The following is a 23713-nucleotide window of genomic DNA, read 5'->3' as shown; positions in this document are numbered from 1 at the left end:
GAGTCTCACGACACGACACAACAGACATTAGCTCTATTTTGCACGTGGAGAGCTCAAAGAAATGAAAGGCAGTATCCAAGAGCGCAAGTCAGCAGGAGAGAGAGACTCGGGGATTCTGGGACGAGTCCGTCCCCCAAAGCCCGTGCTCTTTCCACAGACCCTTATCTGGTCTGTGAGCCCTCCGGTCATGAAGTTATTTATTTAATTTTAAAATATCTTAAAAGATTTTTTAAAAAAATACTTTAAAATAAAATAAAGCTGAAGAAGAATCCAACCAGAAAATAAAATATATATTGAAAAAAATTTTTTTTAATTTTGATTGGACAGAAAGAGGCAGGTTAGCAAGCTTCCTTCAGAAACACTAGATTTGTATTATTAAATTTTAGGGGAAAGTTTTGCTCACATTTGTCCTTCCCAAGCAGGTTTTTGGTCAGCAAAGTGTATTCAGGCAAGGGGAGGAAAGTGGGTGGTGACATCCCTCTCCAGAAACAAGGGTCCGGCCGGGATGGAGGGGGCCTTAGTCGAAGACCAGAAGGACATGAGATGTGGCTGAGGGCGCGGAGCCAGGTCGAAGGAGCTCCTGACTCTGAACCGAGGAACGTCTGTGCACTTTGCAAACGAGGAGCCGCCTCTAACCTTTCTCCCAGACCCTCTCCTCCTACTTTCATGGCCGGTGGGGCTTTCTGTCTTTGGGTTCTCACGCATCTCCATGGGGCCGGAGCTGTCTCCCTGGCCATGTACAGCAGCACAGAGGCATCAGTCTGGCCTGGGGTACGGGAGGCTGCCCGTGGCCTTGACTTTCCCCTGGCTGACACCCACCCATCTTGTCTCCAGACACGTGGGATTTGATACTAGATCCTGCCTCTCTGCGCCTAGGGAAACCCATGAAGGAGTAAAAAGGAAGAACTAGACCAAACGCTGGCACGAAATAGATCCAGGCAGTGGCATAGTCCAGCCCCGCCCCAAACCCCAAACCTTCTCAGCACCTCTCGGTTACCGTAGTGTCTTCGCCAAGCCTCCGTGAACGCCTCCGGCGGGCAGCAGGTGGGGAGCCCATCTGCAGATGGCCTCGCAGAGGGGCGGCTCCTCCCCAGAACCCCACCTGCCATCTGGGCGGGACCCCGCTCTCAGACTCCCACAGCAGGAGGCCACCCCGGAAACAGCGTTTGTGGGTGCTGTCGGAGTAGAACCCCCCCCAGCCCAGTCCCACATGGGAAGAAAAGAGAGAAGCCAACACTGGCGTGCCTACGATGTGCGCATTCCCGTTCTAGGCTCCTTGAATACCCTTTACTGTGCCCCTGGTTCCTCCATGCCTCCATCCCCTTCTCAGAGCCGAGGCAGCCTGAGGGCCGGCACGCACGGAGCCCCAGGGCTCCCAGGGGCCTCGCTGAAAAGCTGAACTTCCAGCCAGAGCCCTTCTGCTTCTAGCATAAGTGATATTTCTAGGATACGTCACTTTTCTGAGTGATTCAGACCGTGCCTTGGAAGGGTAGGAATTTCAGCCATTACTTTGATAAAGCAGGAAAAATGGTTTTGAGCCAAGAACCTTGTTTCAAGCCACGTAGGTGAGGGGCCAGCATCCCGTGCAGGTGAAGCCAGACATGATGTCCAGGTCCCCCTTCTGACTCAGGGCAGGGGGGCATTGGCGGAGGGAGAGGCCCTGAAGCCCAGCTGTTATGGCGTCCGCTCCCCGGCAGGGGTCAGGCTGGTGCCAGCAGGCGGAGCGGGGAGGGGCTCTGGCCAGAGGGGGCTCCCCAGCCTTCCTACTGTCACCGTTAGGGCAGGAGAATTCTCCCCAGGAGGAGGTGGAAGGGGGCGCTCCCATCATTTGCAGGATGTGGAGCTGCACCCCTGCCCTCTGCCCGCCCGCTGCCAGGAGCAGCCCCTCCCACCCCAGCTGTGACCACCGAGAGGCCTCCGGGCATCGCCCCGTGTCCTTTGAGAAGCTGAGAACCTCTGGGACAGGGAAGAACCAGATGCTGGGAGGGAGGACTCTAGCAGACAGAGACCTTGATTCCTGGGGATCTAGAAACCATTCAGCCGCATTTTGTCCATTCAGGACAACATAAGAAACGTACAGACAATAGAAGACATTTAGATGAAGGGTGATCAAGACCTTCTTGACGGGGAAGGCAAGGAGTCGATAAAATCGGAGAACTGTGAAATCTCAGAGATTTTTCGGGTGGGGAGAACCTTACTTGTGTAAACTAAATACCAGGCGAAGAATACTAGAAGCTCTCGGAGGGTCCTAAGTGTCCACCTTGCTCTGGACCCTGGACAGTGCTGTCCTCGTAGGAACAGAGGCCGCAGCGCCCCCCGCCTCAGACCTCCTCCTCGTCTCACAGGAACGGCTCGCGGCGTTGTGATCGCGACGGGAGACTCCACTGTGATGGGCCGCATCGCCTCTCTGACGTCAGGCCTGGTGGTCGGCAAGACGCCCATCGCCGTAGAGATTGAGCACTTCATCCATCTGATCACAGCGGTGGCCGTCTTCCTCGGCGTCACTTTCTTCGGGCTCTCGATTATCTTGGGCTACGGCTGGCTGGAGGCTGTCATTTTTCTCATTGGCATCATTGTGGCCAATGTGCCCGAGGGGCTGCTGGCCACCGTCACGGTGAGTAGCTTGGGCAGAGGGGGCCCTCTGGGCAGACACGCCGCCCCAAGGGATGAAACCATGTATCTCTTCTGCTGTTGGGTCTTTCTAGTGCAGAGGACTCCTGATGTGCGCACACGTGTCCACCGCTTAGCGCCCACAGGACCTGGACTTCCCCCCACCCATGTTTTCTAGTGCCTTCTCTTTCTTCTCCAGGAGTTGTGATACAGGAAGCATTTAGATTCTAAGTCACCAGCGGTGAGTTCCAGTCTGGGCTGTCCCGGTTAGTGAACTTGGCCAAATCACTGAATATCTCCAGGCATCAGTTTGATTAATTATCAGCTTCTAGAGGAAGATTAACTCAGAATTATAGAATCTTATTGGAAAGGACTTCAAAGCCCATAGAAATCCAACCTTTCCACCAAACTTGAGTATCTTACGTACAATCCATGGGAGATGATGAGTGTTTCTAGTCCTGGGCACCCCTCCCCTTTCGGTCTCCGCTCATTTCGCCACGGGCTTGCTCTTGCTGGATTTCATCGTGTTGAGTGGAAATACGACTTCCTGTTGGGTCCCAGTTTTCTCATCTGAAGAGACACAAAACAAGTCATTTTTCTCTCTTCCACAAACAACACGTTTGACTGATGGGAGCCATCATGTGTCCTCAAACTCTCTGGGGGGAGGTGAAATCACCCCCTTTCCTCTTGCCACTCTTCACAGGAAAACGTTCTTCACACCCGTGGCTTACTGACCACTTGGTGGTGGTGGGGGGGGGGGGGTAGGTGCTCCCGTTCATCAGTACAAATAGAAATGGATAACGAGATACTACAGTAGGAGATAAAACAGAAATGAGAACACTACTCAGGGCGCGGTTGGTTAGCACCAAAACCTCGGGACTAGTGATAATACGTAAATAAATCATAACCCCACGATTGGAGTTCTGTATTGATATAACAAGAACTGATTGGTTTTTAAAACAACCCTGCCACACACACCTGACCTTCACTGAATTTATGGTCCATATAATTAATGGTAACAAAAATGTCCCAGTTTATAAATGATCTCTCAAGACCTTTCCAGCGTTGCCATATTCCTTCTCAACTTCAGGATTCTCCTGTTTTCTTCTTTTTTTTCTAACTATCGGTACCAGCCCTCTTACACCACATGAAAGGTTCGCTATCGACGTGGTCCCTGGGAAGGAGGGGTTGGGGGGGGCGGCCTGAACCTGACTTGAGCAGGGTTGCTGAGCCGCCAGGATGAAAGCGTCCTGGGGGAGCAGAATACTCCAGGAGATAATGTCGCCTTCTACGTTCCCCAGGGGAAGGAAAATACCCTTTTTCCGAGCTCTGCCGTAAAGCTCGAGCACAGTCACTCTCCTGGTTTTCGTTACCGTGGCCGCAGGTGGAATTGCGAAATGGGTGGAAAGAAAAGAGAAAGAAGTACCAAAAATTACAAAAGCGATACAAATGACCGGATTTCCAGAACGCAAAGTGGCGTGCGCAGCTGACCTCTGCGTCCCCGCTAATTCTCAGCCCTCTTCGTGGCTCCAGGTGTGTCTGACCCTGACAGCCAAGCGCATGGCGCGCAAGAACTGCCTGGTGAAGAACCTGGAGGCCGTGGAGACGCTGGGCTCCACGTCCACCATCTGCTCCGACAAGACGGGCACCCTCACCCAGAACCGCATGACCGTCGCCCACATGTGGTTCGACAAGACCATACACAAGGCCGACACCAGGGAGGACCAGACCGGTGACTCGAGCGGCGTGGGGGGGCCAGCCGTGGAGGGGCCGGGGGTGGCGTGTGGGCCGAGGGAGCGCGGATACAGAGGACAACTGGGTCCTGAGCGCGGACGAGGGCTGTCCCTGTCAAGGCTGGGGGACAGAGCAGGAGGCGAGGAAGTCACCTGCTTCACACTCCCCGCCCTGCTCACGAGCCCTGGCTTTTCCCTAGGGAGAACATTCACCAAGAGCTCCGAGACCTGGTTCATCCTGGCCCGGATCGCCGGCCTCTGCAACCGCGCGGACTTTAAGGCTCACCAGGAGAACCTTCCCATTGCTAAGGTATCAGGCCTATGGGGGCAGCCGACGCCTCGGGGTCCGGGCGTGCCCACCCTCTCCCCCCGCAATCTCTCTCCTGGTGCTCAGGTATTGCCCCCAGGTCCTCCCCATCACACCCCTCGCCCTGTGCCGTTCCCCTGGTGCTCACCGTGCAAACCCTGTCCTGGCAGCGGGAGACGACGGGGGACGCCTCCGAGTCAGCCCTCCTCAAGTTCATCGAGCAGTCGTACAGCTCTGTGAAGGAGATGAGAGAGAAAAACCCCAAAGTGGCCGAGATCCCCTTTAATTCCACCAACAAGTACCAGGTACGGAGCCCACACAGGTAGAATGGGGGCGGGCTCCTGGTTTGGGGAAGTGGGAGCTGTGCCTTCGCCTTGGGCCTCCCCTCTGAACAGTAGGATAGAGACAGTGGAGACCCGGCGTCCCCGTCCAGAGGAAGGCTCAGCTCAGGAGAAAGGGACCAGCAGGTAAAGAGAGGAACAGGTGTAAAGGAAGAGACGTTCAATCCCCAATCCCTGGCCGAGCGTGGGGCTCCGTCCCCAGTGGAGAGAGCCAGCGGGAAGTGTCCTGTGGGTAGGACAGGCTGGTTGGTGGCAGTCAAGATAGAGCCTCCTGCAGCCGTGCAGGTGCAGCCGTGGCGGCGTCTCTGGGGCTCCTGAAAGGTTTGCTCCTGCGGAACAAGGCTGGGTCTGCAAGGCGGTCCCCAGAAGCCCTGACTGTAGCAGCTGGGGCACGGGACAGGGCCCCAGCACCTTTGTGAAGCTCTGTCCCCAGGCAGGAGTGACAAGGGAAGGGGATTCATGGGCTGAGAGGTAGTGGTGGGGCACAACCCCAGGGAGCAGGGGATAGCTGGCAAAGCCAAGGGGACCCTCCCACATGAGGGCCCGTCCACCTTGAAGAGGGAGGGGGATATGGGGCGAGCCGGGCGAGGGGGCCCGGGTGTCACCGCAACTGGAGCGCCACCAGTCAGGTTTGGGGCCCCCAGCACAGTTGTGGTCGGCTCCGCGAAGGGGCATTCTCCAAATATGTGGGCTACCATGAAGGTCAGACGTTCAGCTGCTGTGGGTGACAGAGAAGCAATGAGACTCCCCAGAAGTCTCTCTTGTCGTCCGCTCTTAGAAACCCAGAACCGTACTCACTTGGCAGCTCAGGGACAAACGTCAGAACAACACAGAGAAGCTTAGCGGGGCTCTGTAAGCAGACGAGCCCGTCAAGCGCTGTATATGAACGCTGCTGAGAGGGTAGAGCCCCCAAATATTCCTCGCGAGGGGAAAAAATTGTAACTAAAAAAATAATACAATATCAAAAGCTATGTAGAGCTTTGAGTTTTTAGGACCCGATTGCCTCTCTTTTCACACTGAACGCTATCTGTGTGAATATCCGACTGTAACTATACAGTCAGATTTTCTGACTATGACTATATCTGAATATCGGACTATAATGCGATCCCACTGCCTATCTCTTCACACTGAACGCTGAGCGAGTAAGAGTTAAAGAGAGACGCAGAGCTTTTCTGCCTGGGCCGGCTTTCGGTCCCTGTGATACGACAGGTCTCACTCACTTCTGCTTTTTCCTGACGTTCAGTGGCCTCACGACCCAGACAAGAATTCCGTGCTTGGCGGGGCCGGCGTAAAGCCCAGGACTGCGAAGTACATACTTGTTCCTTCATGTGATTTAAAATAAAAGCAAAACATATCGATGACATTTGTTGGGACGTCCAACAAAATAGCAAGTTTCCCCCAAATGACACAGTTGGTGCGTTTTCTACTCATCCTGTGAAAAGGACCAGCTCTTCCTCCAGGGCGCCCGCCCCGCGTGAGCTCGGCCAGCTGGGCACTGCCATCGCGGGTGGGTCTGAGGGCAGCGGAGCCCCCCACCCCCCGCCAGGCCATCCCAGCCCTGTGTCACCTGCAGGCTCCGTGTCTTCCTCACGCTCAGACTGACATGAAAGGCAGGGTCTCTGTTCTCGTGGCCCCAGACTTCTCCCACCTTATTATCTGTAATTTCTATCAAGATCTGAGTTTTTTGTGACCAAGGGACTGGCTTATACGTAAGTCTTGCTGCCTCCTCCAATAATCCCCAGTAAATAGGGTACAAATACGTATTAAGCACTCAGGAAATCAAGCTTTTTAAACCTCTTAACAGCTTTCTGGTTAAACAAGTTAAGATTTTCCCTCTTAACTGCTTAGGCCTATTTCGAATATAACAGAATTATAGGAAATATTCGAAGGTTTTTAATGGGACGGCTTTAACAGCAGTTTACGCACAGGCTTCCACCTTGGTTATCCTCTGGGGCGGTGTGGTCCGGCCCCCTCCCTCCCACTTCAAGATGCCGGTTTGCTGACCCAACAGCCTTCATACTGAGAAGCTCCTGGCTGGGAAGAGCAACTCCCTCACAGTTCCTGCTCACAGATCAGAGATCAAGGGAAAATGCAAAACTGAAATGCATCTCATTCCTCTCTCCTTCTGGCCTGTGGTCTCCTCCGATTCACTGTGAACCTGGCCTTCCCTGCTCCCAGCCCACCACGCCAACCCCAACCCCAGCCCCAGCCCCAACCCCAACCCCACCGCGAGCCCCTGGGACTTCTCACGCTGCTGGGAGAGTGGCAGAGAGGGGATGATGACGAGCCTGTTTCTGGATTGTGCTTTGTGGTTTCCAAAGTACTTTCTTACAGATGATCTGACCCCAAACGGCTCGGATGTTTCTCACTCAAACACGAACGTTTCTCAATAAGCACAGTACGGTACTGTCCGTGAACTTTCTCTTCCTGGTGATTTTCCTAACATTTTCTTTTCTCAAGCTCACTTTACTCTGAGAACACAGCCTGTAATACCTAGCACATACGGGATATGTGTTAAGTGACTATTGATGTTATTGGCAAGGTTTGAGGTCGACCGCGAGCTATGTTAGTACTTAGGTTTGGTGGAGCCCAAAGATCTGGGCTGTGTCTCATAAAAACCCAGTGAAGTCGGCAGCACAGAATCTTTGGCATCGTATCAAAGGACTAAGGTTTTGAGAGGTTCAGAGGATTGACCTGAGATCACAAAGCATCCCGGCTGGGGGGGGACACAGGCCCGCGGCCCCCGGCGTTCTCTTCTGTCTCCCCTGCTGCCTCTGCTGGGACCACACTTGTGCTTTCCAGAAGTGAGAAGCCTGCTTGTGCCCTGAGCTCCGGCGGAGCTAGCAGAGATCTGTGTGCAAATAACAGCGGGTTGGATCCCCAGACAAGAGGAAGGCTGGGCTCGACCCTGAGTTGGACTTGACCCGAGGGAGGGTGCTGCACTGGACTTAGGGCACAAAGGAAACAGGGAGGGGCATGTGGACCGAGGAGCCTAGTGCTGTGCCCTCAAAACCTTTGCCCCTGCTTTTCTGCCCCAACCCTTGCTCCCCCTCCTGCCGCAAGGAGTCTCCCTCTCTCGCCCCCAGGTGTCCATCCACCTGCAGGACGACAGCGTCCAGCCCCACGTGCTGATGATGAAGGGGGCCCCGGAGAGGATCTTAGAGTTTTGCTCTTCTTACCTTCTGAAGGGGGTGGAGTACCCCATGGACGACGAGATGAGGAGAGACTTCCAGAACACCTACCTGGAACTAGGAGGCCTGGGGGAACGTGTGCTGGGTAAGGGGCTGTGCAAGATAACATCCAAACGGTTACTTGTGGGGTGAGAGATCGAATGTTGGGGTGAGCGAGACAGGGATGCACGCTCTGCTGAATGACCACCGGTCCCTCTGTCTCTCCCCAGGGTTCTGCTTCTTGACTCTGCCTAGCACTTTCTCCAAGGGATTCAAGTTTAATACAGATGAAATCAATTTTCCCATGGATAACCTTTGTTTTGTGGGGCTCATATCCATGATTGACCCTCCCCGCGCTGCAGTGCCTGACGCTGTGGGCAAGTGTCGTAGTGCAGGGATTAAGGTAAATTCTGGACCACGTCCCGCGTCCCTGAAGTCCCCTGACCTGTCACAACCCGGAGCAACCGTAGAAAGCCTCGCCTCGAATAGGTTCTTCGTAATCTTGGTTTAACTGAACTGATGTCTGTCTCCTTGACCTTATGATTCTTCGTCGTAACAGAGAACCTAATAGGAAATAGTGAGTTTCTTCTGTAGTCAGAATCCTGTCTTGCCCTGAACATTAAGATCACCGGGGGTCCTTTAAAATCTGATGCCTAGCCCTTCCCCCCAACCCAGAGTAGAATGTACAACTCTTGATCTCAGAGTTGTGAGTTCAAGCCCCACACTGGGCGTAGAGATTACTTTAATTAATTAATTAATTTAACTTAAAAAAACATCTGATGCTTAGCCCATACTGCAGACCCATTAAGTAGGAAATTCTCAGGGCAGGCATCTGCATGCTTCAAGCTTTTTTAAAAGATTTTTATGTATTGATTATTCATTTGAGAGAGAGAGAGAGAGCACAAGCAGGGGGAGCAGCAGAGGGAGAGGGAGAAACACACTCCCCGCTGAGCAGGGAGACCTGAGCCGAAGGCAGAGACACTTTAACCGACTGAGCCACCCAGGCGCCCCGTCTCATAAAACTTTCTCAGAGATGTCACTAGGCAGGTAAGTTTGAGAATCGGTGTCCTAGGGTTGCGCACGTGACTCATCTAGGGGTTTTGTCGGAAGCCAAAATCTCGATTCTGCAGGTCTAAGACACCCTGAGATCCTGCGTTTCTAACCAGCTCCCAGGTGATGCCTCGCTACCGGTCTGCAGACCACAGCAGGAGTAGCAAAGGGCTAGAAAGGGTCAGGGAAAGGTGCTGCTGGGAGGGGTCTGGGGGCTGGAGTGGGTGCCAGAGAGGCTGAGCTGCAGAGAGCAGGGCCCTCGGGGCACCTGCCTCAGGGTGAACAGCTGCACTTACAGGTACGGGTCCAGGAGTAAAAGCTAGAAACTGAAGCAATCAGTCTGGGAGTGAAACACAGCTGCAGAACACACGCCCAGGGGTGAGAACCCCAACTTGGCCGTGAGGGGAGGAGGGCTCAGACGTCACGGGATTCCTCTAGTTCTGAGACACTCTGCAGCCCAGTTCCAGGTCACATTCTAAGACTCCCCTATGTCCCCCCAGGTCAGAGACTGATGCCTTTCCTGCTTCTGCCTGATATTCTGGATCTCGGGCCTGGGGTCTCGAGAGCAGGTGGCAGGGCGGGGGGCGCTAGAGGTATTTGGGGAGAACGAGGAGCTGTGGGTAAGAGCTGGTTTGCCTGGGGGCCGCTGGGCCATGCCAAGGGCAATGACTGGTCGCTGGAGTGAGAACCAAGGGACGGAATTAGGAGCTGTTTGGAGTGGGGTCTCTAACCACCATGCACTGTTTGGGCGGCCGGTTCGCTGGAGCAGCAGCCCCGACACAGTCCATCTGCACAGAGCAGCCCATGTCCTGACCTCCCCCGGTGTTCTAAGCTCCCACGCCACCTCGTGGGCGTCCGCTGGGGAAGGGCCCACCCGGGTTCTCTGAGCCTTGAGATGGCCGTTGGAATGGGAAATCACACTGGGGGTATGAAACAAATCTCCTCTGGGGATCTGTGGGTCCCTTAGAGCAAGATGGAGAGACTTGCAAAGGCAGCCAGGGCAGGGAGGCCTGAACGGGGCCAAGGGCTGATCTAGCCTGAGTGTCGTCCCCGCGGCCTGCAGCCGGCGAGCCAGAGGCCCGCCGCTGAAGCAGGAGGCCCTGGGGCTGTCTGAGCCAGTCCGTGTCCTGGACAGAGGCTTACAGTTCACATGACCGCTTCTCACTTCTCCTGGACCCGAAGCGGGCACAACTTGGGCAGACTCGGTGAGAAATTCTCAATCGGCCCCCTTTCCCTATAGGGGCGTGTAAGACGGACACACCATGCCGTCCCTAGAGGAGGACAAATGTAATAGACCTACGGCGGATTGTCACGCAGGGTAGACCGTCCCAGGGCTGATTCCAAAATGGCCTTGGTGTAGAGCCGAGCCGAGAGCTCTGAGGTCACAGGCCAGCAAAGCTCTTACAAGAACATGATGGCAGGGCTGGGGCTTCCCACGTAGGGCCACATGCTCGGGCCCCGGAATAAGTGTAATTTAAAAATGAATAAAAGTATCCCTTATATTTGCTGCTCACTGAGGCTGTCGGCGCCATGAAGGTGTCTGGCCTCACAGTGAACCTGGCCTCTCCAAGGACGGCAGGCAGACCGCCAGGCCTACAGCCGTGTCACCAACACCGGACTCCGCCTCTCAGACGGGCTCGATGTGGACAAAGAAGGGACAAGGGGACCAGAGGGCAGCTCGCAAGACGACGTGGGAACGACAGAGCCACAGTCCGCTCCCACAAGCTGGAGAGGACGTCCCTTAAGTCCCTGACGGGTCCCAGGAACCGTGAAATGTCCTTTACCTCAAAGGGAACCATTCTCGGCAGGACTCGCGTCCTGAGAACTCAGTCTTGGGGAGACCGACCTACCTGGTGTTTTTCTTTCTCCAGCCTGGCCTGGAGGTGGACCTGCTGGAAACTAGTAAGGAACAGTCCCTTTGAGTGGTCAGAAGGGGCATGTGCCAGGGGTGGGGGGCGGCCGGGAGGACAGCGCACCTGCCCCAGGTCCCCAGTCACCACGGGGAAGCCCCTGGAAGGCTGTCCGGGCACGGGGAGCCTGAAGGGCGTCTCATCGCGAAGGTCGGAAGCTTGCATGCAGTCACCCCACGAGGCCGCGTTGGTGAGATCCGGACGCTCGCCATCTGTGGTGCAGGTACAGCCGCCTGTCCGGCGTGCCTTGGGCCACACGGACGTCCGCGCCACCACCTCCCTTCAGCAAGCCCGGCCTGGAGTCCCGCTGCTCTCAAGCCAGCTCACAGGGAGACAGGCTCTGGGAAGAACTCCCTACAGGCTTGTTTCCATGCTCTGAAAGCAAACAGATGGATCTTTCCAGAACTTTCCCAGGACAATTTCAGTCACAGCCACACAGCTGCCTTTTCCTCCATTAGAACCGGGAAGGCCGAGCTCCCTGAGGGCCCTCGGGAGCCTGGGCGGGCATTCTTGAGAAGCACTCGTTCATTCCTGCCTCTGACGGCTGTTTGTGGCCCGCGGGCTATAGCCAGGTTCCACGACAGAACAAAGCTTCACAGGCAGCCCAGACTGGGCCCATTCTGGCCGAGCGCTCCACCAGTGGACAGAGACAAGCCCACCCCACGCGGAGCAGGAAGAGGGCTGACAGAGGGAGCAGAGTGCCAGCACAGCCCGGAGCCAGGCCCTTGAGCTTTGGGGAGCCAGGGGACAGGGCTGGGGCTGGTCCGGACATCTGCAAAAGGGCTGGAACCCAGGGGAGACCCCGGGGAAGCAAAACAAAGAGGGTCAGAGCACACCTGGGCCTGGGGGATGCTTTGGCAGGCAGACAGGCTCTCCCAAACGACCCCTTTTTACCATGTGTGTTATGTGTAGGTATTTGTCTTTTGAGCTTAAAGAAACAGGATAGCCCTGGAATGATTCAGTGAAATTCCGAGTATAGTAATATACTCCCAATTTATGCCTGGGAAACTTAGAACCCAAACTGTTGTGTGTGTGATGGTCTGGTGGTCCCGACCCTGTCCCGGGGGTGAAGCCACCACAGCGGAAGTCCTTGGGGATGAACAAAGAATGTCCCCTTGGCATGAAGGCGGTGATCTGTTAGGTCCTGGAGAGAAAGGCTAAGGGTCCAGGACCCCCTGAGGATGGCTCAGCTCCCCCTCCTTCCCCTCCTGACCCAGGTGATCATGGTGACCGGAGACCACCCCATCACAGCCAAGGCCATCGCCAAAGGTGTGGGCATCATATCAGAAGGCAACGAGACCGCGGAGGACATGGCAGCCCGGCTCCAGGTCCCTGTCAGCCAGATCAACTCCAGGTGGGCCCCCTAGCGAGCTCAGATCCGCCGTGTGCCACCCCCCCATCCTCAGCCGCCCCATGCAGACCCCATTCCCAACAGTTCCTGGAGGTTCCTGCGGTCAGTAGGACATGTAGGGTTTATTCAGTGCAAAATGAGACATAATAGGAAAAGGACCAAGTGACTTGTCAGTGGGTTTTCAGAGGAAGTAGACAGAAGGGCGCAGAGCCAAGGGAGGAGCGGGTGGGAAGCAGGGAGGGGTGCAGCGTGTCTGTCCGGGGACGGACAGTGGGCCGGGGACAGTGGGCCGCTGGGGACAAGCAAGGAGCCAGACTGAAAGCAGAAACAGGCTGTCACGGCGGAGGCTGGACCGCGGCACCAGGACCCCTCTGAGCGTTCTGCACTGGCTTTTGAACTCCTTCCCTCAGGGAAGCCAAGGCCATCGTGGTGCACGGCTCCGAACTGAAGGACATGACGTCGCAGCAGCTGGACCAGGTCCTCAGGAACCACACGGAGATCGTGTTCGCGCGGACGTCGCCGCAGCAGAAGCTGATCATCGTGGAGGGCTGCCAGCGGCAGGTGAGGGGGACGGGGCGCCCTGGGGCACCTGGCTCAGTCCTGCCCCAACCTCCTCAGGCTGGTTGGGGGACTCCGAGGAGCAACCTGTCCAGCCCCGAGATGGGCGTCCTATGGGGGCCCTGAGAGTTTTCTTGTCTCGGGAGGAGCAGGGGACAGAAGGGCCGAGAAACAGGGATGAGGGGCTCAGAGTGACCTCTGGGACTTGTCTCGCTCCGACGCAGGGATAACATCTCTTGTTCTGGGCCTCGTGCAGGGGGCCATAGTGGCGGTGACCGGGGACGGCGTGAATGACTCCCCCGCGCTGAAGAAGGCTGACATCGGCATTGCCATGGGCATCACGGGCTCCGACGTGTCCAAGCAGGCCGCCGACATGATCCTGCTGGACGACAACTTTGCCTCCATTGTCACGGGCGTGGAGGAGGGTGAGGGGTCAGGGCGCCCATCAACTCAGGTGACAACTGGGCGGGAACTGGTGTCCCTTTGCTCATCATTCCACCTCCATGGTCCTGTACAGACAGAACAGTTGGTGTAAGAGAAAATTAGACTTGGCCGTGGCTGGACGCCACTCTCTGGGGCCCTTCTGTACGAGGCCAAAGGCACGGGCAGACTGAAGGAGACCGGGACTCTGGTCTCGCGGCGTGTCCTCTGTCCCCTCGCACACATTCCACTGGGTCTGCCCCAGGTTCCGAGATGTAGCTGTTCTCTCTGGGACGACTCCGTCCGCCACCATCGCGGGGGGCCCTGGGAACCGGTGGTCTGAATGATGCTGACGCAGTGAGATCAGCCGGAGCCCGATCTGGGACTGTCGGCCTGAGCAGGTCAAGCGCCCTCTTTCCCAGAAACTTCTGCAGACCACACCCACCGGCGAGCAGGACAGCCCCCCGAGTCCTGCTTCCTGGACTCCCGGCTTCCTGCCTGCGCCCATCTTACAGAGACCTACGACAAACCACATAAGAGTAACAGCAGCACCATTTTTCTGAGACCCAGTGAGATCCCGACGCTCCGTATCTGGTTCCACTCGGTTCCGTACAAGTTCAGAGCACCAGCCACGTACCAGGCTCTATTCTAGACTCTGGGATGTGACAGTGCGAGATAAGAAGACACAATTCCCTGCCCTCATGCTCCTTCGTTTCTGGTGTAGCAGGACAGACAGACAGGGAACCACATTGTGTATTACAAGGATATAAGGACAACGGGGCTGGGCTTGTGGTTCTTGAAAGGGCCGTCAGGGACCGACGCAAGCCATCTTGCAAGGCAGGAGGAGTGAGGCTCGGGGAGCGAGAGAGGCCCCACATCACAAGCTGTTGGGGCAGAAAACAGGATTGGAACCCAAGTCTGGACTTTTTCCACATTGGCCTTGAACTTCTAGGGGCCTCTAAGCTACTGTTCTCAGACATCTCTGCGAATCGGCCCGGCCCTGCCCTGCCCTGCCTCCCTCTCGGGGATCAGGCGCTATTAGCCCCACTGATCTGAGGACAAGGAGGCGCAAGCCTGGCGGGCTAAGGAGTGTGGCTCCAAGGAGGAATCCTGTGATTCGGGAGCAAAGCTGGGAACGAGACCCGGTTGAGGTCTCAGACCTCCAAACCCTTGCAGGGGCTGTGATGCCACTTTGTAGCATTCTCTGTCCAGGGGCTGGCGTGCGGGTGGTGTCCCCTCGGCGCCGCTCACAGAAGGGATGCTTTCCTCCCCCAGGCCGCCTCATCTTCGACAACCTGAAGAAGTCCATCGCCTACACCCTGACCAGCAACATCCCCGAGATCACGCCCTTCCTGCTCTTCATCGTCCTCAGCATCCCCCTGCCGCTGGGCACCATAACCATCCTCTGCATCGACCTGGGCACCGACATGGTGAGGCCCAAACCGGGAGCCGGCTCGCAGTGCCGCCAGGGGAACCGGGGAGCAGGAGAAGGCTGTGTCCGGGGGAGGGACAGAGCTCGCGTGAGTCACTCCTGTGTTTGCTTCTGAACTTTGTGTCCCTCGTCACCCCCCCCCCCCGTCCTCCAGGTCCCGGCCATCTCCTTGGCTTACGAGTTCCCCGAAAGCGACATCATGAAGAGGGCCCCCCGGAATCCGAAGACTGACAACCTGGTGAACAATCGCCTCATCGGCATGGCCTACGGGCAGATCGGTGCGGCCGGAGGCATGAGGGGCTGTGGCGGTGGGGGGTGGCCGCACCTGCCAGGCCACGGGCGTCAGGGAGATGCTCTCGTGACAGCAAACTGGGTGCTGGGCCCTGGGGACACAAAGCCACTGCTGTCTGATGTGCCCTTGACTTGAGAGCCCAGCCGAGAAGGAACAGACATACATGGTCCGATGGCATCTTTCCCAGGGTCGAGAAAGGAGCACGCACAGAACGTGCGACAGCGGAACAGAGCAGGGGCTCGGGGGTCAGGAGGACAGTCGGGGAGGCGGGTGGGGTAGCAGGACTCACGCCTGCTACTGGAAGGTCGCAGAGGCACCGTGAGCCAGAGGAGAGGACGCTCACACGCCTGCTTGTGGAAGAGGGAATGACCAGTTTGGGGGAGCCCGGGCTCATGAGAAAGGCGCAGTCGGGGTGAGGCTGTGGCTACAGGCAGCACTTCCCCGGGGCAGCCTTAAAAGGCACAGGCGAGCCTTTAGAAGTCTTTCTTTGCTCCCGAGTTGCCGGGGCCGGCCGTGTTCCAGGGAGCCGGTGAGGGGCGCACAGGGGAGACCGCCCCAAGGTCTAGAGGAGGGAACTCACGGAGGAAGCACACATTTAGAAGCCAGACCTGTGTCTGAATCCCAGTCTTGCCGCTTACTGCCTGTATGACCTTGGACGAGGGCTGCATCTTTTCTGTGCCGCCGCTTCCCCACCTCTGAAAGGTGAATGATAGCTCACGGCTGTCGTGAGGATCAGGGTCCACAGGGACTTGGATCGCCGCTCAGCAGGCGGCGGACAGACACTGGCGTCCGCTCTCGCCATGGCCGGGCCTGGCAGACACAGGTGTTGACGGAAGGACAGGCCAGGGGCAGAGGGGGAGACGCGAGGAGAGGACAGGACCTGATGGGGTCCGCCTGTGAGAGAAAGTGCAGGCACAAGAGTCCAGCGCTCGTGGAAAGAGAAAGGATCCTCTCCAGGGTCCTTTCAGTTTTCAGGTTCTGTGACTCAGAGATGACTCTGGCTTAGAGCCTCGAGACAAATGTCGGGGCTTGGAGACAAGTGCCACAGAGTGAAGGGATCAGGTCGCTAATGGCAAGCGTCTTCAGCCCTGAAAGCTCAGACACCCATCAGCCCGGCTAGAACCCGGCCATGACCTTCCATGGTCTCCCATTTGAGGTCCCGCTCTGAACCAGGTCCCTCTGTCCCGTGACTGTCATTCACAGGGATGATCCAGGCTCTGGCTGGGTTCTTTACCTACTTCGTGATCCTGGCCGAGAATGGCTTCAAGCCCCTTGACCTGCTGGGTATCCGCCTGAACTGGGACGACCGGTTCTCCAATGACCTGGAAGACAGCTACGGACAGCAGTGGGTGAGTTGAGGGGGTGACGCAGTTGAGGTGAATGAGCAGTGGGTGACGCCTGAGACAGTGACCAGACAGACAGAGCTGACGACGCCGCCTCTCCAGTCCTACGTGACCTCAATCTCCCATTGCATCAGCAAATCCTCTTCAAAGGAAGACTTTCCAAACGATGACTTCATTTCTGTTCATTCCTGCCGTCTGTCCCCTGTCTTTACTCTGCTGGGTCTTTCGGCATCCTTGGGCCTGGAGGTCTTCCTCATCATGTCAACCTTGGGGGCTGATTTCTGTGTTTCCAGGTTCTCGGCATCATTCCCTCAGAAGTGAGCGCTGGGTCTTCCCTCTCTGTTTCGCTCCCTCCTTCCACGGGAGTTCACATAACACGACTTCAAGTCTGAGAACCTACGTGCTTCGTATCTCCCTTTCTCACCTCTCTACACTTGTTCAACATCAAGGATGCCTCTGTAGTAGTCTTTCCTAAAACCCAAGATAAATGAGGTTCAAACAGAAGCCCTCTGGCCAACAGGATGTGTCCAAGAAATTTTAGTATGTTTTTTTTCCTACCTGTGAACATGCCTGTCCCGATTTGTAAAACAGTGGGCGACATGACACCAATTATTGCTAGACTCGTAGGACCGCAGAGGACGCAGAGTCTATAGGAGACACATAGTCTGTTATCATCACTCTGTAAACAAGGAAACTGAGTCTAGAAAGGTTTGGCGGCTTGTGCCGAGTCCCATGGGGCATCCCTAGAAGGGCTTCGCCGGAGCTCCGCTCTGGTTCCTGCCTGGCACCTTCCTCCTCCTCCATGAGCTCCAAACCAAGCTAACCGTAGGTTTCTCAAAAGTAGGTTAGAATCCTGGTTGTTGGAAATGCGCTCCTGGTACATAATTGGCTTCCCATAGCCGAGCCCCATGAGGCCGTCAGAGGTCAATTGTTCTCAGCCTTCAAGATCACTCCTGGGTCTAATGATGCCCAAAGTCATTACCTTGTCAGCATCTCCTCGATCCTCAAGTCCAGCCTTTGTTAGTTTAATATCTTGATAACATCTCCCTGCTGCTAAGACACAGCTCAACATATATTTATTTGTAATAAATTAAAGGTAATTAAAATTAATTTGAAGTAGCACCAAATTACATCAAAGACATCTTGAAGTATTGCGGAATGGGTTGAGAACAATTGCCCGGAGGAAGAAAGTTCATAAAGGCAGGGTCTATGCCTCTTCCCCTGCCATAATCTTCGGATAATCTCATAGGGAGCCATCCGCCCAGCCCCAACCAGGAAGGACTCCATAGACTGCTAGAACCAGGGAGAGCTCCCTACCTTCTAAATACATTTCGCCTTCAATCCCACTGATCACCACTTCCTCATCCAGGAAGCATCTCCTAGGTACAAGATGCTCTTCTGGTCAGCTTTCGGCAAGGACAGATCCGGGGTGTGACATGGGCACCAGCAGCCCAGGTGGGGAGCAGAAGGCCACCTCCCTGGAGAGGGAGACCGTGGTGCTGGAAGGGTCGTCTGCACGGATGTCTGAATTCCCAGAACCTAGGACAGGAGCGGGCGAGTCAGGGCGTCAGAGCTGAAATCTGCCAGCCACGGGGTGCCGGGGTGCAGGTGGCTGACGTGCTGGGGGCAGTGACGGGGACGTCACAGATGGGCCCATGGGACTGGCTCCTGGCGCAGCACAGGGCTCATCAACGTCAGCCTCTGTGTTCCAGTCACTCAGGCAGAATCTCTTCCTCCACGCGCCACAGTTCTCGAGGCTCCGTATGTGGCATCTCGCCGTCCCTCAGTCTCCAGGGCCTCAAATTCTGTGCTCAGTCGACCGGTCAGTCAGAACCACGCCGCTCTCATCTTTGAAACACGGCCTCTTCTCCGGTCTAGTGGAGATGCGCCTTTCTGTGCTCCCACGTCCTCGGTGACCCCGCGGGCCCTACTCTGGTGCTGGCCGGCCAGCCTACTTCTCTTCCCCCTAGACAGGTTCCTTATGTGTCACGTACGGAGGCGAGGAAGACCCCCTGGGGGTCCGACCCCCCCACCCCCGGCATCCCCTCCTCTGCGGCCGGATGCCCTCCGTGCCCCTTCCCCTTCGGAGCTCCGTCCTCAGTTCTCGGGTCTGCTTCTTCCTCTCACCACCCCTCCTCTTCACCTGCTGAACACTTCAAAGCCGCCCAGCTGCAGCCCCAGAACTAAGCATGGGAGGGCAGCACCCAGGTCAAGGAGACAGGTGCTTGCCCTTGAGTGGCTCTCGGTGGGCCAGGAAAGCAAGGAAACAACTCAGAACCCAACACGGAAAGTGCTGAGAAGAGATGAGAGGAAGGCTGGGGGCCGAGACCTGACTGGGCCTTGAAGGGGTGCGGAGGGAGAGAGCCTGGGAGGCGGCCCCGGACCCCTTGGGACACACACCCTCTCTCCTCCGCCCACCCTCCCCCAGACCTACGAGCAGCGGAAGGTGCTGGAGTTCACGTGCCACACGGCCTTCTTTGTCAGCATCGTGGTGGTGCAGTGGGCCGACCTCATCATTTGCAAGACCCGGCGCAACTCCGTCTTCCAACAGGGCATGAAGTGAGCGCCCCCGCCCAGGCCCGCGCCCCGCCCCTGCCCACACACTGCAGGGGGATGCCGCTCCCCTACCTCGCCCTCCTCTTCTCCAGCACACCCTTCCCCATTTCTTCCCAGAAACAAGATCCTAATATTCGGGATCCTGGAGGAGACCTTCCTGGCTGCTTTTCTGTCCTACACACCAGGCATGGACGCAGCCATGAGGATGTACCCACTCAAGTGAGTGAGGGAAGGGACACAGGCTTGCGGGGGGGTGGGGGGCAGGGGCGGGGGTCCCCAGCACAGGGAGACCCCGGGAGAGGAAGCCGCCTGCTGGGGGCTGCCGGGATGGACTGGGCCACCCTGGGTGATGTAAGAAGAACCGTCTGTGCTCCCACAAACGCGTCTTATTTAGGGAGGGATGGGGGGGCCTGTGCCGAGTGATGGCACCCCGCGGAAATTTAGCAGACTTGCCGGCACTCAACACAAGGGCGTCTTTTTGACAGTGCCGGGCGGCATAGCTGTTCAAGGATACAAATGGCTTGGGGCGGAAGTAAACATAAAAATAGTCTAATCCACGCACGGCTGATTGAGCTGTGCGGAGGCAGCCCCGGCAAGGTGCGTCTGTGAGTGGGCATGCAGAAAGTCACACTGTCTGCTACCTTGTTCCCCTCAAAACGGGCCCATGTTTCTGGTTTGTGTTTTTTTTTTTTGTATTTTTTTTTTACATTAGTATATCCTTGTTGTGAACAAACTTACGAGGAGGGGCTCCTGGGGGGCTCAGCCTGTTGCACATCTGACTCTTGGTTTTGGCTCAGGTCATGATCTCAGGGTCTTGTGGGGAGGCTGCTTCCCCTCTCTGTCCCTCTACCCCTCCCCCATCCCCATTTGCATGAGCACAAGCACGCTCTCTCTCTCTACCTCTCTAAAATAAATCAATAAATCTTTAAAAAAAAATGTTTACAGGGAAAAAAGCAAAACCACCATGGCCCCCCATCACCCCCACCTGCAAAGGCAGCCTATTCCTGACTCAGACTGTTGCTTCCAGCTCATCTGCTACAAATTCACACACCTCACTCACCTTTCTGTCTCTTGCAGCATTTTACACAACGCTTTGTATACTGTCGGTGCCCAATTAATGCTTAATACCAGACACTGGCGCTGCCCTTAGATACTGACAAGCCCAGGTTTGCATCTCAACTCTACTGTGTATTATTCAGGACAGTGTGTAACCTGGCTGGGCCTCAGCCGTACCTGCGTCCTACACGCCGGGCACACCGTTGTGAGAACTACGTGCAGAAACGTGTACAGGGCACCCAGCACGGCGGCGGGGGTCACTGCGGGAGCTTTGTTCATATGAGATTGGTTCCTGTTGCTAGCGATGTCAACATTCAAGTCCTTGTCGATGCAGTAGGGCGTTAACTGGGCTCCCAAACATTCTGTGCGCACCCTGACCCCAGCACACGTCACCTAACATGACACGTCTGCTGTTTCTCTGTCTTTGCTTCTCGGACCACCTGAGCTCCTTGAGATCAAAGGCCATCACCATGCCATCAGTTTTAGTCCCTCGCGCCCTACACGGACACGGAGGGACACATCGCTGTTGCCGTTGAATGAGTTTGTGGCCGTGTGTGTGGAACCGTGTGTGCACGTGGGATGAACCCCAGCCAAGGCCCCTGCTGGCCAAGACGGCAGCACCTGATGCAGGAGAGACGTCAGGGTTCAAAGCCGATGGCCGAGAAGGAATCCTTGAGATGTCTTTGGTGCCAAAAGGTAGTTTTGTTAAAACCCAAGAACAGGACCGTTGGGCAGAAAGAGCTGCTCTGGGGCTGATTGTATACTTTCATATTTAAAAAATATATATATATTATATATTTATTTGACACAGTGAGAGAGAGAGTGAGAGAGACAGAGCGAGCAGGGGGACGGGCAGAGGGAGAAGCAGGCTCCCTGCTGAGCAGGGAGCCCAATGTGGGGCTCGATCCCAGGACCCTGGGACCATGACCTGAGCCAAAGGCAGACGCTTAACCACTGATCCCCCCAGGAACCCCTGGTTCTATACTTTCAGGTTGGGAGGGGGCTAGGGAAGCGTCATCAGTCTCTAAGGAATTTTGGAGGCACGGTTTCCAGGACCCTGAAGGGGACGGTTTTCTATTGTTAGGAAAAGGTCAAAGGTCATTTATTACTCTCCAATAAAACCTTAGTCCTGAGACTCCTCAGATGTATATCAAGGGGTCATATCCTTGGCGGATGATTGCCAACGTGTATCTTGAGAGGGTAGGAATAAAGGAAGTTTCCAGAGGAATTTTTTTATGTTAAAGTACACTTACAGGGTCCTGGGAGTCGGGCTAAGATTGCCTTTGGCCCTTAGCAAGGTAGGAGCACCAAGGCAGCTGAATCCCAGGAGGCACGTCACTCGGCCTGGTTCAAGGACTCGTCAGCGGGCTGGAGGCAGTACGGAAATTTCATTTTTCTTTTGCCTTCTTTCCCACAACACCCTCAGTCACTCGCTACTGAGCTCTTGCAATATGGTTAGTGAGACTGAGAACCAAAACTCGTAATCTTCTCTAGTTAATGTAGACGTAGACTCTCAGGGACTGTCCCACTGAGCACAACTTTCCTGTCTGGGCTGGACTACATTTTCCTGACCCTTGGAAAACCCAGTGTCTGACGTGTGACACGCCCTCAGCGTGTAATACTCCCCAGACCCCAAGGACTTAGGGGAAAAGAAGCTTGTAAACTACCTCCTTCAGAATGCTTCCTTCGGTTCCCTGTGCACACGATGATGCTTTGGATATACTGGGTTAAATAAAAACCTAGTATTAGAATGAACTGCCCCCCGTTTCTTTTTACTTATTTTAATGCAGCTATGGAAAACAATGAGCCTCGCGGCTCCGAGTGATGCCACTGGGCTAGGTCACCTCCCTGTCACCCAAGGGAACAAACATGGCTGCGATTTGACTCTTCCCCGGAGTCTCCCTGGCCTCTGAGGACAGAAGAGATTCCGGAAGAAAAATGTTCCCCATGTTCGCAACATGGACAAGTGTATCCATTCCTCGGGGAAATATCCGCCCAGGGGTAGTCCCGGGGAGACCCCTCCTGCTCAGACACCCGCCCCTTTGGGGGCACAAGGCCCAGAAGACCGGTAAGGCAACAGGGGTCTCCGTGAGCGACTGCAGAAGCCAGGAGCACTGCGGGAATCTCTAACGCGGAGTTTGTTGCCTTCTGTTGTCACTGGCTTCTTGGGTTCCCACCTCCCCCCTCCCCCACCGGGCTCTGACCTCCCCAGGGCTGGGGCTCAGCCCCCCAGCCGGTGATGAGACGCTCGCTCGGTGATGAGCTGTTCTCTGCACCTGCCCTCCGCACCTGTCCTTCCTCCTCCGGCCCTTCAATCCCGCCCTGCTGACCAACACTTGTCCCCCACAGGCTACCCTGGTGGCTCTGCGCCACTCCCTACAGCCTTCTCATCTTTATCTATGATGAAATTAGAAAACTCACCATCCGCTGTCATCCTGGCGGTGAGGGCCCCGCTCCCTGCTCCAAGGCGTCTCCAGCCTCCGACCAGCTCTCCCCTCCCCACCTTGTTCCCAGGGGGCCGGGCCCCTCCCTCTCCGCCCCTTTTCCTCCCTCCTGAGCGGGCTCCCCTCTCCCTTCCCCAGTTCACTCTGGTCTCCTCTCATCCACAGGGTGGCTGGAGAGAGAGACCTACTACTGAACTCAGCAGAAGAAGAGCCTCCCGTGCGGGGGGCGTCCCCGGGTTGGGTGGGGGGCTGGGGTTATGAGTCGGGCGCATCTGAGAGAGCATGAGTCAGGGCAGAGATGCCGGAATGGATTACCCGGAGGAGAGAGACAGGCAGTCCTGGGGCTGGACTGAGGGCCCTGGGGAAGTGGAGGGCCCGCTCAGCCTGTGTCCGGTGGGAGAGGCGCTATCCTGCTCAATCAGTAGCCAGTGTAGACAGTAAATGTTTGCAGTGGCCCTCACCTGGCTGGATGTGTCCGTCTGGTTTCTGCAAAGAGGGGACTACTGTGACGGTGTCTCTGAGGTCTCCATGAGAGCCGGGCAGGGCGGCCTTTCAGGGACCGAGTTGGGGTTGGGAGGGGGTCGGAATCAAGCATCGCTGCCCCTTGAGGGCTGACTCCCGACTTAAAGTCCAAAGAGCCGAGGGAAAGCGAGGACAGGACAGTGGAGCAGGGTCAGAGGCACGGGTGAGGTGAGAGACGCAGCAGAGCCCCCGACTCGAGAGGGGACTGCAGCACCCCAGCCCAGAGTGGCGCATGGACTCATCATGGAACGTGGTGCTAGGAAAGACCTTAGGTCGTCCATGAAGAACCCGAGGTCCGACCGGACTTGGGAAGCGTCCCACGGTGAGTGGCGAAGGTGGGACACAGCCTTCCTCTGGGGATGGGACGCTGGTCCCTGCCCTCCGGCACCTCGGCCCCATCCCATCATTCTGGATCCCGTAGCCTTGACTTTGGGTGAAGCGCCCTGCCCCTTCACCCCTGGCTCTGCCCAGGGGGACGGACATTCCCAAAGGTATGGTCTCCGGAGCCTGAGAAGAGGGGCCCAGGCTCCTGGCTGTGTCTGGGGAGGAAGAGGAGGAGCCCTGGGCCCTCCCCCCCCCCCCGCTACCCTCCCCCCCCCCCCGCACCCTCAGAGGTGG

General features: G+C 56.4%; 1 protein-coding gene across 1 annotated transcript in view; it reads left to right on the top strand.

Annotated features, from left to right (window-relative positions):
- The window catches only part of LOC131814682 (sodium/potassium-transporting ATPase subunit alpha-4), a 29147-nt gene extending 6109 nt beyond the window's left edge, over nucleotides 1–23038 (top strand). Inside the window, exons 7-22 of the mRNA XM_059145861.1 lie at nucleotides 2346–2614; nucleotides 4144–4342; nucleotides 4544–4653; nucleotides 4821–4955; nucleotides 8078–8267; nucleotides 8392–8564; nucleotides 12339–12475; nucleotides 12883–13033; nucleotides 13287–13455; nucleotides 14726–14880; nucleotides 15037–15160; nucleotides 16378–16523; nucleotides 18946–19076; nucleotides 19191–19292; nucleotides 22479–22570; nucleotides 22739–23038. Of these exons, the coding sequence (XP_059001844.1) occupies nucleotides 2346–2614; nucleotides 4144–4342; nucleotides 4544–4653; nucleotides 4821–4955; nucleotides 8078–8267; nucleotides 8392–8564; nucleotides 12339–12475; nucleotides 12883–13033; nucleotides 13287–13455; nucleotides 14726–14880; nucleotides 15037–15160; nucleotides 16378–16523; nucleotides 18946–19076; nucleotides 19191–19292; nucleotides 22479–22570; nucleotides 22739–22767 (2312 nt within the window). The 3' untranslated portion in view covers nucleotides 22768–23038. The remainder of the gene's footprint in view (nucleotides 1–2345; nucleotides 2615–4143; nucleotides 4343–4543; nucleotides 4654–4820; nucleotides 4956–8077; nucleotides 8268–8391; nucleotides 8565–12338; nucleotides 12476–12882; nucleotides 13034–13286; nucleotides 13456–14725; nucleotides 14881–15036; nucleotides 15161–16377; nucleotides 16524–18945; nucleotides 19077–19190; nucleotides 19293–22478; nucleotides 22571–22738) is intronic.
- Nucleotides 23039–23713: the final 675 nt, after the last annotated feature.

This window comes from Mustela lutreola, chromosome 14 (genome assembly GCF_030435805.1).
Source record: "Mustela lutreola isolate mMusLut2 chromosome 14, mMusLut2.pri, whole genome shotgun sequence".
NCBI lineage: Eukaryota > Metazoa > Chordata > Mammalia > Carnivora > Mustelidae > Mustela > Mustela lutreola.
The sequence above is the reverse complement of the archived record's forward strand: the minus strand, read 5'-3'. Positions and strand labels throughout refer to the sequence as shown.